The 14826-nt window shown below is 43.0% G+C and overlaps 1 protein-coding gene across 1 annotated transcript; it reads left to right on the top strand.

The window, feature by feature from the left end:
- Positions 1 to 635: 635 nt before the first annotated feature.
- On the top strand, positions 636 to 2464 carry arl4ca (ADP-ribosylation factor-like 4Ca). The gene has a single exon (XM_050064214.1). The coding sequence runs from the start codon at positions 1165 to 1167 to the stop codon at positions 1747 to 1749; it is 585 nt and encodes a 194-aa protein (XP_049920171.1). The 5' UTR covers positions 636 to 1164; the 3' UTR covers positions 1750 to 2464.
- The last annotated feature ends 12362 nt before the right edge of the window (positions 2465 to 14826 follow it).

The raw sequence follows: 14826 nt of genomic DNA, 5'->3' as shown, positions 1-14826 counted from the left end.
GCGATACTTTGCTGCCATCTAGTGGCGGTAACTTTAAATGACCAGGCTGCTGACTGTGGATGCTTCAGCTGCTGCATGAAGACATCACTTATCTTTTGTACGTTATAATTTCCTTTAAGTTAATTTGAGGACAAACTGTTGTCAGGTGTTGTTGGTGTGTTTGGAGAGGTTTCTCTCATGTGCTCCCTCTCCTGTAGCTGCGCCCAGGTGTGCTGCGTTCACTAACGAGGTGCACTGCTCAGCGAGGAGGAGCACCTGGTGTGGAGGGAGGTGCTTAGAAACCCCTCAGACTGGATTGTTTTAAAGGTGTGTTATGGGGTTGGTTTGGGTCTGTTCAATGTCCACCAAAGGACAACCAATCACAGGGTCAACCACACCTCCTCATCAAGGTAAAAGCTCCTGTCACTTCCTCCGTTTATCACAAGTAGGTCATGGTCGAAGGTCTCTGTCACAGACCCACTGTCATGTTTCCTTCAGCTGCTGTGTGAAGAGCGTCGTTGCCTCACTTCACCACCAGGTGTCAGCAGAGGTGTGAGAGTCTCAGCAGCTCGGTGCGCAGAGGAAACACTAGAGCCAGCACATGAGTGAACACTGCTCAGGATAAAACCCTCTCCGACCTCACTGCAGCTTTTTACAGGATCAGAGCAGGAGAGGCTTTTATTTTGTAGGCGCCACTGCTTCACCGGAAGTCTTATTTTGTGTTGTTCTGCTTGAGCTTGACGCATCTTTTCATGGCAACATTTAGAGGCTGGTCCACGCGTCACACACCATCACTTGTGTTACTACATGAAGACTACGCACTTGGGGGACAGATGCGGAGACATGATGTGACATTTGGCCGCGCGTAATTTGCGCATTTGGATAGCGGTGCGCGCGGTGAATGCGCCGCTGTTTGCGTGATGATTTGACTGTTTTCCGGACGCGCCGGAGCTGTTGGAGTGAGTCCAGGGATGCTGCGGCTTGTCTGGCTGCCGGAGTGCCGCCGCGCAACGAGGGGCTGCGCCCTCCACATTTGCTGAGGCGCGGGAGCGGGCGTGTGTGCGCGTTTGCCGACCTTCTGATCTGCATCACCCGCTATGGATCACTCCTGGGACATTTAAGCATCTCCTGCGGTGATAACGGGGCTGTGGGAGCGCGCACTGTCCCTCCTCCCCAGGCTGCAACATGGGGAACAGTTTCTCCAATTTGGGTGCCTTCCAGTCCCTGCACATAGTCATGCTCGGCTTGGACTCTGCGGGTAAAACCACCGTGCTGTACCGGCTGAAATTCAACGAGTTCGTCAACACGGTGCCCACCATCGGCTTCAACACGGAGAGGATCCGGCTGGGCGGCGCGGGGGCCTCCAGGGGCATCAGCTGCCACTTCTGGGACGTCGGGGGCCAGGAGAAGCTGCGGCCCCTGTGGAAGCCCTACAGCCGCTGCACAGACGGCATCGTGTACGTGGTGGACTCCGTGGACGCCGAGAGGCTGGAGGAGGCCCGGACCGAGCTGCACAAGATCACCCGGTTCGCGGAGAACCAGGGGACCCCGCTGCTCGTCATCGCCAACAAGCAGGACCTGCCCCGGGCGCTGGATGTCGGGGAGATAGAGAGGCAGCTGGCTCTGGCTGAGCTCAGCCCCTCCACCCCGTACCACGTCCAGCCGGCCTGCGCCATCATCGGAGAGGGGCTGGATGAGGGCATGGACAAGCTGTATGAGATGATAGTGAAGAGGAGGAAGTCACTGAAGCAGAAGAAGAAGAGGCAGTGATGGAATTATTAGGAGCAGATAGAAGCAAACCATGACGCATAGATATGATTATTGATCCCCACTGACACACTGCAAGCCTCATATATGACGGGAATATATTTATAGTGATGCTATAAGCTAAACAATGTCACTCTGAACTCATTATGGTCTGTATGATTGTATGTGAATGTTACAGAGGGACATAATGAAGCAGGACAGCTATGACACAAAGTCACAAAATGATCATAAGAATCTCACATTCCTGTGAACATCTATCGACAGTTTAAACCTTCTTTACAGGCAGATTAAAGTCCCCGGCAGCGAGTCCCTGATGTAGCATTATTAATAGGACAGTGTCATCAGGGACGTCTACATTTATATGGAGTGTATGGATCCACTGGCAGAGCGCCTTGTTGCTGCCGCGTTGGTGCCGAGCACAGATGTGAGACTGTTGTAAATGTGGTTAGGGATGCACTGATGCTGTGAGGTGGTGTCACACCAAAGATGATTCCCTCTCTGTCTCTTCCATCCCCCCCCCCCGCATTGTGTCGTTACTTATAACACACTGAAGGTGATTGTTTGGGATGAAAATCACCAGAAAACATGCTGGCATTGTGCTTTTTTGCAAGCGAATATGTTGAAAGTTTGTCTTATTACGTGTCAGCAGCGCTGTGTTAAAGTGTGGGACCAAAAAACCCTTGGTGAGAAAAGATAATGTCTGGCTCAAAATAATCAGTTCAGGGGCCACAATCCTGGCTGGAAATGCAGCGATGTCGTGGCATTGTCACAGATGCAGCATATGCAGCAATGTTTCCTTAAAAATCAACCTCTTTTCGTGGCACTATCCCCGGCTGGAAATGCAGCCATGTCGCAGTAAAAACGAACCACTTTTCAAAGCACTATCTCCTGCAAGAAATGCATCGATATCTTGGTAACAGACAGCCACTTTTTGGGGCACTATCCCGGCTGAAATACAGCGATGTCTTGGTCAAAAAAATGTTTATCACAGAAGGAAATGCAGCAATGTTTCCCTCAAAATTAACTGATTTTTGGGGCACTGTCCTGGCTATAAATGCAGTGATGTTTCGGTAAAAAGCAAGCAGTTTTCGTGGCACTATCCCAGCAGGAAATGCAGTGATATCCCGCTTTTTGGGGCGCTATCCTGGTTGGAAATGTCGCCATGTCTTAGTAAAAAAAATGCTTGTCATGGCACTATCCCCGGTGGAAATACAGCATTGTGTCTTTAAAAAAAACAACTGCTTTTCATGACGCTATCCTGGCAGGAAATGCAGCAATATCTTGGCAAAAATCAACCTCTTTTCGAGGCACTATCCCGGCTTGAAATGCAGCCATGTCGCGGTAAAAAAGGACCACGTTTCAAAGCACTATCTTCTGCAAGAAATGCATCAATATGTCGGTAAAAAACGGACACTTTTTGGGACACTATCCCGGCTGAAATAGAGCGATGTCTTGGCAAAACAAAAAACAAAAAAAAGAACCCAGCTTTTTGGAGCATTATCACAGAAGGAAATGCAGCAATGTTTCTCTCAAAATTAACCGCTTTTTGTGGCGCTATCCTGGCAGGAAATGTCGCGATTTCTTAGTAAAAAAATGCTTTTCATGGCACTAACCCCGGTGGAAATACAGCATTGTGTCTGTAAAAAAACAACTGCTTTTTGTGACGCTATCCTGGCTGGAAATGCAGCAGTGTACTGGTAAAAANCCTGGCAGGAAATGTCGCGATTTCTTAGTAAAAAAAATGCTTTTCATGGCACTAACCCCGGTGGAAATACAGCATTGTGTCTTTAAAAAAAAACAACTGCTTTTTGTGACGCTATCCTGGCTGGAAATGCAGCAGTGTACTGGTAAAAATCAACCACATTTCAAGCATTATCTCTAGCAGGAAATGCAGTGATATCTTGGCAAAAACAAGCACTTTTTGGGGCACTATCCTGGTTGGAAATGTTGCAATGTCTTAGTAAAAAAAAATGCTTTTCGGCACACTATGTCCAGTCTCGGTAGAAAAGAAGCACTTTTCGTTTCATTATCCCGCCAAGAAACGCAGTGATATCCCAGTAAAAACTCAACCACTTTTTGGGACACCATAACAGCAGGAAATGCAGCAATGTTTCCTTAAAAATCAACTTTCCCAGTTGGAAATGTAGCAGTGTCTTCGTAAAAAAAAATGCTTTTCAGGGCAGTATATGCGGTGGAAACACAGCATCGTGATTTTAAAAACTACCGCTTTTCATGGCACAATCACAGCAGGAAATGCAGCGATATCTCAGTAAAAAACAAACACTTTTCAAAGCACTTTCCCTGACAGGAAATGCAGCAATATTTCTTTAAAAATCAGCCACTTTTTGGGGCACTATCTCCGTTTGTCTTCTTAAACAAACGCCCACATTTGGTGACTTAAAACCAGCTGGAAGCCCGAGCTATGACTCGCTTAAACACAACCGGTTTTGTTGTTTGCTCGTCTTGAACGGTGGTCTGCAGCTTGGCAGGTGTCTTACGTAAGTGTTACTCCATCCACCACCAAATGTGACGTATGCATGCTTTGCAGAATCGTACAATGCCAACACTTTATTCTGGAGGGTTTAAATAGTCAGGTGTTAATCAGGTCACTGAAGTCTTGACGTTATAGGAATATGTTTTCAGAATCAAACTTGAAAAGCTGATGGTTCATGGTCGATAAAAAGGGCTCTATGTTCGTTGCTGACAGGTTGAGACAATGATAAGCTACATTATAAGATTATTTTATGTTGCATTTGATGTAAATATGTGTGGCACCAACACTATAGATCGAAACTATACATTTGAAAAAGAAGAGTAAGATTTAAGATGATGAAATTCACCCGTTGACCCTTTGCTTACTTTGCACTTTGAGACAGTGTCTTGCCCAGAGGAACCTCCTGTCACATCTCCCCCTGCAAGCCATATTGGAGGTCTGATGTTGTGTCGTCTGACTGTTCACTTCTGATCTACAACAAGCTTTAAAAGCACATGTAGCGCTCTGTTTTCAACCTGGGTGCAGCGTCGCCACGTTTCTTCCAAGAACAGTAACGACTAGTTGCGTAATGAGTTGCCGGTATTTGCTAAATTCCCATCGGACCTTCATGATCAGATTGTCTTTTTTCTCATGGTTGTTTTATATAAGTCTTTGTGCCATTTTGTAGTTACATCTCATCACAAGTTCTCCAAACTAACGTCAAAGTTCCATGAGTGTTTTCCCCCGGCAGCTCACACCAAAACACGACACATCGTTATGATTTTGGGTCCAAGAACTGGAGACAAAATCAGCTTCTGTTTCACTTCAATCCCAAATAATTCCTAGTTTTGGTATTATCCGTTCCTCGGAGTTGTTGAGAAAGAGTCCTGAGTGCATCCCACGTAGTGTCGACCTGCTGGCAGTGACAAGGAGCGAAGTGTCTTCCTGTAACGATGAAACAAACCAACGGGCTGGAACCTGTTCTGCTGCTCCTCAAAGTGACTTTTCCTCTTACTGAATGATATTTAATCATCAAGTTTCCCTTTGGTTGATTGATTGTGTGTGTGTGGGGGGAAACGTTCCACCCACGTGATTGACAGCTTGCAGAATAGTGCGTAAGAAGCCACAGAATATAGCATTTTGTCTTAACTGACAGGACTGTTGAATGTCTCACACGGACTGTTGTCTAATGCCGCGTTCACGTCAAGGAACAGGGTTTTGTTGCTGCAGCTCAGCGTCCACACGTAACGGATTTTAAATGATAAACTGCAGCATGTTTGTCTTTGTTTTCTTCAAGTACAGTTGATTGTGTTTTCAGTTGAATTTGATAATTCAATATCTTGGAATGCTACAATAATGCCCATATATCACATATATAATAACCACAAGCGGGCAGACGTGAATGTTTTTTTCCGCAGTCCAAACAGACATCAGTCGGACGTGAACGTGGCATCCTTTCCCCTGCAGTAATCAGTCGAGCTGTGTTCAACATTGCATGACAGCCACGACTTCAGACAATGTAAATTATACAGTGTAGTGTTACAGCCAAGATACAGCAAGACCAAACAATGTGTTACATGCCAAAATGGAGGAGAAAAAAAGTAAAGTATTTTTGGGATTAAACTCTTTGTAATTGAACTTGTGTGTCGTCTGGCTCGTGTTTGGTTTCGAAAGCTTTCATCAGGGTGGGGAATTCCCAGCAGCTCGGCCAAGTGCCACTTATACAGTGTATCATGTCTGAAGTTACTATCAACAGAGATGTACTTTATTACTTACAAAATGAAGTAAATTCTTTATATTGCATGATGCACTTTGCAGACCTGCTACAACTTACAACTTGTTGGATATCATCAAAAACTGTGAAATTTGACTCAATGCAGCTTCTCTGCCTCTAAAATAATCCGCCAATACCATCTTTATATTTGTTTAGGGAGGGAGGAGGGCCGTGGGATAGAGGGATGGAAGGAAGGAAGAAGGTGGAGGGTGGAATCTGATGTCAGTCCGGTGTTGGCTGAAGGGAGGAGGGCGCAACAGAACCAGGGAAGCTGAGACAGGGGTACGATGGGATAAAGGTGCAGAGTCAACTTAATGTTTTATCAGTGTCTTGGTTAACGTGGTTAGGTCTAGGCACAGAATCCTCTTAATTATGGTCAGGAAAAGATCATGTTTGGGCTTTAAAAAAAGGTTCAGGGGACAAAGTCCTGGTGCTATCCCCACCAATTCGATGCTCCAAAACATCCACATTTAAAGCCTTAAAAACCAATAAATAAACACACAGACAGGTTGCTACAAAACAACCAGGTTTGGAGCTTTAAAGGCTGATTGAAATGGACAGACAGATCGCCATAAAACACCAATATTTGGAGCCTAAAAAGCTGCTGGAAAAACAGACAGGTCACTACAAAACAACCACATTTGGAGCTTAAAAAGCTGAACGAAATGGATAGACAGATCGCCATAAAATACCAATGTTTGGAGCCTAAAAAAGCCACAGAAAAATCACAGATTGGTTGCAACAAAACAACCACGTTTGGAGCCTAAAAAGCTGAATAAAAAAATGCAGACAGGTCGCTACAAAATACTAGTGTTTGTTGCCCAAAAAGCTGCTTGAAAAACACTGATGGGTTGCTTCAAAACACCCACGTTTGGACACAAAAGAACAGGTGCAAAAAGATAGGTAACTGCAAAACAACCATGTTTGGAGCCTAAAAAGCTGAATAAAAAAACAGACAGGTCGCTACAAAACACTCCCGCCAATCAAAATGGACGGACAGTTTGCCATAAAACACCAATGTCTGAAGACTAAAAAATTCACTGGAAAGACACAGATGTGTTGCTACAAAACAACCACGTTTCGAGCCTAAAAAGCTGAACGAAAAAACTCAGACAGGTCACTATAAAACACTTATGTTTGGAGACTAAAAAGCTGAACAAAAAAACACAGACAGGTTGCTATAAAACACTCCCACCAATCAAAATGGATGGACAGTTTGCCATAAAACACCAATGTCTGAAGACTAAAAATTTCACTGGAAAGACACAGATGGGCTGCTACAAACACCCATGTTTGGAGCCTAAAAAGTCAATGAATAAACACAGACAGGTTACTACAAAATACTAGTAATTGGTGCCTAAAAGCTGCTTGAAAAACACTGATGGGTTGCTTCAAAACACCCACATTTGGAGACAAAAAAGCACCTGCAAAAAGATAGGTAACTGCAAAACAACCACATTGGGAGCCTAAAAAAGCCACTGGAAAATCACAGATGAGTTGTTACAAAACACCCATGTTTGGAGCCTAAAAAGCTGAATAAAAAAACGCAGACAGGTTGCTATAAAACACTTATGTTTGGAGCCTAAAAAGCTTAATAAAAAAACGCAGACAGGTTAGCTATAAAACACTTATGTTTGGAGACTAAAGAACACAGGAAAAACACTGGAAAAACACAGGCAGGTTGCTACAAAATACTCCCGCCAATCAAAATGGACGGACAGTTTGCCATAAAACACCAACGTTTGAAGACTAAACAATTCACTGGAAAGACACAGATGGGTTGCTACAAACACCCATGTTTGGAGCCTAAAAAGTCAATGAATAAACACCTAACAGGCCAATATAAAATACTCATGTTTGGAGCCTAAAAAGCTGAATAAAAAAACGCAGACAGGTCGCTATAAAACACTTATGTTTGGAGACTAAAAAGCCACTGGAAAAATACTGAGGGGTCGCTACAGAACACCCACGTTTGGAGCCTAAAAAGCTGAACAACAAAATGCAGACAGGTCGCTATAAAACACTTACGTCAGGAGCCTAAAAAGCTGCTGGAAAAACACAGACAGGTTGCTACAAAAAACTCCCACCAATTAAAATGGACGGACAGTTTGCCATAAAACACCAATGTTTGAAGACTAAAAAATTCACTGGAAAGACACAGATGGGTTGCTACAAACACCCATGTTTGGAGCCTAAAAATCTGCCAAAAAAACACAGACAGGTCGCTACAAAATACTAGTGTTTGTTGCCCAAAAAGCTGCTTGAAAAACACTGATGGGTTGCTTCAAAACACCCACGTTTGGAGACAAAAAAGCAGCTGCAAAAAGATAGGTAACTGCAAAACAACCACATTGGGAGCCTAAAAAAGCCACTGGAAAATCACAGATGAGTTGCTTCAAAACACCCATGTTTGGATCCTAAAAAGCTGAATAAAAAAATGCAGACAGGTCGCTACAAAACACTTATGTTTGGAGACTAAAAATCTATCTATCTATCTATCTATCTATCTGAGCAAGGCTTTCCATTTGAAGTTATGTAATCTCATAAATATCTTTCAGGAATTATGTAAGGAACACTCAGTGGTAGTTGTGGTAGTACATTAAGCTGTCTTAAATACTATTTCCAGCAACAGAAAGTACATGTTTCCTCCTTGTTGTTTACTGGCCTTCTCCATCTCGAGCCATATTTACCTTTCTGCAGTCATTGTGTTTACAGCTAAACTGCCTCCCATCTTATTATTATGGTCTGCGTAACTCAGAGCCGCTGTCATGTCAAAGTGTAATCACTGATGAGGAAAATGTTATTTTCCTACTGTTATTTACTTGTCTGGTGTAATTGTACCATGTACTTTGTGTTCCTGAAATAAGACCTTTTTTTCTTTTTATCTCTCCTCTGGGATTAAACTGTCTGGATGTGAAAGACAGCGCGTGTTTACAGATTTATCTTCATATCAGACATATCTGGAGCCGGAGAACGAGGCTTATGGACGAAACATCACTGGTTCAAGGCGCAGGTGCAGGAATCAAGTTAAAACTGTTTAAAACTGTTCATTTCAGCGCCTGAACGTGGCTGTGCGTAAATAAAATTGCAAATGATACAGCATATCTAAAAGCCTTGTGATTCCTTCATTTTGTAACTCCTTCTGGATAGCCATTTTTTCTAAACATATGTATCATGTTGTCACTGTATCACTGTACTGCAAATGTGTCTGTACAGGTGAGCCACAGGTAAATTTCTTTCAGGGACAGCAGTAAAAACTAGTAAAATGTTTTCCTGCATTTAAAATTGTATGAAGTCAATATCTCAGATACAACCTTAAGGACTTTTTAATTTGAACTTATTCTGGGTTTTTTTGTTTTGTTTTGTTTTTCAAATTTGGCACAAACGTCCACCCTGAGTCAAGGCTGGACTGATTAGACTTTGGTGGTCATAGGTCAGAGGTCACTGTGACCTTGTCTGTCCCATCCTGGAAATAAAAATATCTTAAGAACACCTTGAGGACATTTTTTCGAATTTGGCACAAACACGGACTGATTTCGAATTTGGTCGTCAAAAGTCAAGGTCACTGCGACCTTGCATCTGTCCTGCTCTCATGAACACAATATCTCAAAAAGGCCTTGAGGGATTTTTCTCAGATTTGGCACAAACGTCCACCCTGAGTCAAGGCTGGACTGATAAGACTTTGGTGGTCATAGGTCAAAGGTCACTGTGACCTTGTCTGTCACATCCTGGAAATAAAAATATCTTAAGAACGCCTTGAGGTCATTCTTTTTTCAAATTTGGCACAAACATGAACTGATTAGAATTTGGCGGTCAAAAGTCAAGGTCACTGCGACCTTGCATCTGTCCTGTTCTTGTGGACGTGATATCAAAAGAAGGCCTTGAGGGATTTTTCTCAAATTTGGCACAAATGTCCACTTGGACTTGAGAATGAATGAATTAGAATTTGGTGGTCAAAGGTCAAAGGTCAAGGTCTCACAAAACATGTTTTTGGCCATAGCTCAAGAATTCATACGTAAATTAGGACAAAATTTTCACACAAATGTCAAATTATAATCTTAAAAAACACTTTTCTGTCCATTACTCAGCGTCATATCTCAGGAACAGAAGGGGAGATGTTTGGTCAGATACTGAATTGGTGACTCTAATCTTGAAACTGTGCTGATTGTATAGATCTTCTGTGTGTGAAGCATCCATCCATGTCTGTGAAACATGGATGGAAACTGTAAGAGACACTGGACTGGTGGGCGGAGTCATACAACCGTGGGGCCATAAATCTAGTTTTTACCAGTGTTCTAAGTTAATTTTGGAAACAGTCTGTAGTAGTAGTAGTAGTAGTAGTAGTCAAGCAGAAACTGCACATTTCCTGTGAATAACCAGAGTATATTCTGAAAAGGCATAATGCATGACCTTTGGCTGCTGAAGAGCATTGGAAAAGCACTATTGTATTGTATAATAAAGACACCAACTCCTATGATCCCACGGTACTTCACAGTGTCATCAAACTCTGTGTTTAGTTATCGTTTGATTCACCTGTCATGCTCTCAGATTTGTTCTTCTATGTGTGAGATTATATTGACCGGAAAATCCTTGATTCTCTGAACAAAACAAAATATAGCACTCCAAGGTTTGTCGTATATTTGATTGACAAAACAGGCGTCTAACCATGAATAACCTCTGGTCTCTAGCCAGACGCTATGAACGTGCTTGTGGAAAACGCTGCCAAGGAAAATGTTTTGGCATGAAACTGGTTGAAGTTTTAACATATAATGGCTCAAAACTGTGGCATTGTCTGTCCACAAGCGCTGGTATCTGTATTGTTATCAGTTCCTACTCATACAGATGAGCCTCTGAGCGTTGAAGGCGGAATTTATACATCTGCGTTGAATCGACGCCATAGCTATGGTGTAGGCTCTACGTCGACATAGAGCCTTCGTAGTACCCTACGCTGTAGCCTGATGTGCAACTCCCCAGAAATGTAACTTCACAACGTGGCAACACAGACCTACTGTCTATATTTGTAAGCTGAAACCATTTCCTTCAGTGGAAATAAAGCTTGTCTAGTCTTGTGTGTGATTTATCCTGGCTTCATATGAGCAGTGGAAATCTGCGTTAATTGCTAGGCTAATTTATACAATGTAAAATGCCACATGCTTGTGCTAATATCGTTAGCATGTTATATTTGGAAAACGTGTCTAGTATCAGTGTTTTGTCAGTGAACCTTGTGAGTTGTAATGGAGCCAAATTATGTAACGTTACCTTTGTTAAATGTTGCTGTTGTCCCTGGTTTTATATGAGAAGAGGAAAAGTCTGCTAGCTGCTAGGCTAATTTATACAATGTAAAATGCCATAGGCTTGTGCTAATAACGTTAGCATGTTGTATTTGTGGGGAAAATGTGTCCAGATAAAGACAAGTGTTTGAGGGGTATCTAGTGCATCATAGTTCAACGTTTAGGGCAACTGTTTAAGACCAACATCAGTATTTGACGAGTTGGGAATGTGTTGGTTTGACCCATCTGCCTCTCCTCCGTCCCGCCCTATCCGAACCTTCTGGCTCTTTATCCTTTGTTTTACATAGTTTTACAAGCCTTAAACCTCAGCATCTGGTGAAGTAATCATTGAGTTATTGGTTTATTGGTTTTATTGATGCACAGCCTCACCAACCCCCGTAGATATTCTCTATAATGATCATTTTGTGGAGGGGAAATGTCACTTAAGACTTGTTTGTACCCTCTCTACTCCACAGCTTCTGTTCCCAAACCCAGGCCTGTAAGTAAGTTTATTTCACAGCTACAATAAATATTCATCCTCAGTGTCTCCTTTTCAAACCGCTGACAGAGCGTAGAGGTTTCATCTGCTCCTTTTGTTTCTCCACCTTCTTCTCTGTGTGTTTCCGTGGGTGGCCGTGAATGGGATTTCATGTTTTATCTGTGTGTTCTCCTGGATGATAATCCCTCGCGCTTCCATCCGTCGCCGTCCAAAATGGAGGGCTGTCACGTTTCCCGCTGAGCACGCAGAAGCTTTGAGCGCCCAAGAACAAGAGCGACGTTAATGTGCTAGAGTGATTTTATTTTTTTAAAGCTTGTCGGATTTTTGTCAACGGCACAAACCTTTTGTCTGATGGGAGGAAAATATATTTGACTGATGTGCCGTGTGTTCTCTATCCAGAGTACGACCACAGTTAGTACAATTCAACAAGCTTTGGTTTTAAATCCTTCAAAGAATATCAACACTAACAAATCTGAGTTTTTGAATTTGAATTGTTTCGTGCAGGTTTTCTGTATTTCCTCTGATGTTTCGTCCGTAGCGTCTCTCTTCTCTTGTGTCCAACGTGCTGCAGACACAATCACTTGTTGCATAAGCTCAGTTTACTGTTTACTGTTGGGAACAGCAGCTTGTGTTGAGTCAACAGAGGCTTTAAGACTTAAAAACCAGTCTGTCTGCTGACAATAAAGCCGCCTTGATTTCATTTGTTCTTGTCTAGTTTCCGCTCTGCTCTCTGATTTCCTCTTGTTTGAGTCAGTCTTCGCTTTCATCTTGATCCACTCTGATCTCAGTCTTTCTAAAGCTCTGCATACACTGTATGATTTGAGCCCGTTTGAGAAATGTTGTTTGACGTTAGCTCCTACTGTACGAGTAAATCATCTGTGGTGTAAAGCCAAGGTTCAGGATTTATGTGCTCACACTGTACATGTAAAATAGACGATAAAACTGTCCGTCGGCCCCTGTGGACTGTTCTGGCTATTGACCCTTTTGTTGCCTGAACCTAACAACTTTAACCTTGTGTTAGGAGTTTGACCCAGGAGACAGCTGTGCATCACATACAGACATTAAAGGATGCGTCATATAGAGATGCCAAAGGGTGTCCTTAAGGTGCGGACACACCAAACCGACATCAAAGAACTAGCGCCGACGAAAGCCAACTGTTGCGTCGTCTACGTCGCCTCACGTCGCCCTGTGTCAGTTGCATTTGAACACACTACACGGACTACATCCGACGGCCAAGTAGCACGTACGTTCTGCGCCTGCGTGAGAGAGAGCGGAGTGAGAGAGTGGTACATCCTGTCAGCCGAGGGGTTTCCTATCTGTGCAGCCGAGCACCGCAGCACCTCCACGGACTATTACATCCAGACGGTCCCGGTGTTTCCTCCGCAGGCTCCACTTCACTCAGCTGCCCGATAAACCCGCTGCTTCTTCCCATTTTAACCTGAATAACAAACCAGGGCTCGGTGCTCCGGTTGGATCCCAACGGAGAGCCGGGGCTAGCTCAGAGACTAGCGGAGGCTAACTGGCTGTGCTTCCCTCCGGTCGCTCCCAGCTAGCTCCGGTTTGTTATTCAGGTTAAAGTGGGAAGCAGCAGCGGGTCTGTGGGGCAGCTGAGTGAAGTGGAGCCTGAGGAGGAAGCACCAGTTAGCCCCGGTTTCACTACAGGCAGATTCACTCGCTACAGGGGCGAGGAAATAATCATCCTCATCAGTTTTCTTTGGTCTTTGCCTACAGCTGTGATGAAGACCTCGTCCCAGACCAATCTAAACTCCTTCAATATGAGTTTGTGTTTGTCGTAGCTCTTGCCTTGGTCTTGATCGACTCTAACCTCTGCTTTGGTTCTGTTTTAATGATTCGCCCAACAACACTGTCCCGAAATCCCCACGTGAGACCTGAGGTAAGAGCCGGGTAGATTTAGGATGATGTTGCACACATAGAGAGATAATATCCCTCATTCAGCACGCTGACTGCTATTCCCAAACTAAAAACATCATAATTTCTATTCTTTTGTTGAGAATGGATCAATCACCACTTTGGAAATGAAGTCGTTCTATTAAAACGAAAATCCCACCTATGTGCTGATGTCCCCGTTGGTTTTAAATCACCATTCATTCACACACAGACACACACTCTCAGTGTGGAGTGTGTTCGGGGGGTTTGCAGCACACTGAGCCGGTTCAGGCGGAGGCTAATCCGGCAGTGTTTCCTCCTGCCCGCAGTGTGCCGGGGTGAACCGAGAGTCACTGCTGACGTCACGGCTGAGGCTTCGTTTGAAACGTGGCTCATTATCATTTTAATTACAGGCTGGGAGACTGAGAGGGAGAGGGAGGAAGAGAGGGGCGCCAGAGCCATCAACAAGTAATGTGAAGTCAAAAAGAAAGTCTTTAAGAGTTAGTCTGGAGTCTTCTTAAAGTCTCAAGTCTAGATGTGATCAGGTCTCTGAAGGTTGACCACCAAAATGTGAGGAAGCAGCAAGTATGACAGCTGAAGGTGAGAGGTGAGGCAGACTGACATTAGCAAATAAAACCTGCTGTATCAAGCTAGGCTTTAAAGCTACAGGACGGACTTTTGTACCGAAGCGTATTGCATTCACTTGACAAAAATTTTAATTGAGTAATTTTTTCTGTCTTTCAGAGTAATTTTTTTATTTTTCTGTTTTTCGGGGTAATTTTTTTATTTTTCTGTTTTTCAGTGTAATTATTTTATTTTTCTGTTTTTCGTGGTAACTTTTTAATTTTTCTGTTTTTCGGTGTAATTTTTTAATTTTTCTGTTTTTCGGTGTAATTTTTTTATTTTTCTGTTTTTCGTGATAATTTTTTAATTTTTCTGTTTTTCGGTGTAATTTTTTTTTTTTTTCTGTTTTTCAGGGTAATTTTTTTTTTTCTGTTTTTCAGGGTAATTTTTTTTATTTTCTGTTTTTCGTTGTAATTTTTTTTTTTTCTGTTTTTCGTTGTAATTTTTTTATTTTTCTGTTTTTCGTGGTAATTTTTTTCCTGTTTTTCAGTGTAATTTTTTTATTTTTCCGTTTTTCGTGGTAATTTTTTTTCTGGTACTTTTTTGGTTTGTT

This window comes from Epinephelus moara, chromosome 16 (assembly GCF_006386435.1).
Source record: "Epinephelus moara isolate mb chromosome 16, YSFRI_EMoa_1.0, whole genome shotgun sequence".
NCBI lineage: Eukaryota > Metazoa > Chordata > Actinopteri > Perciformes > Serranidae > Epinephelus > Epinephelus moara.
The sequence above is the reverse complement of the archived record's forward strand: the minus strand, read 5'-3'. Positions and strand labels throughout refer to the sequence as shown.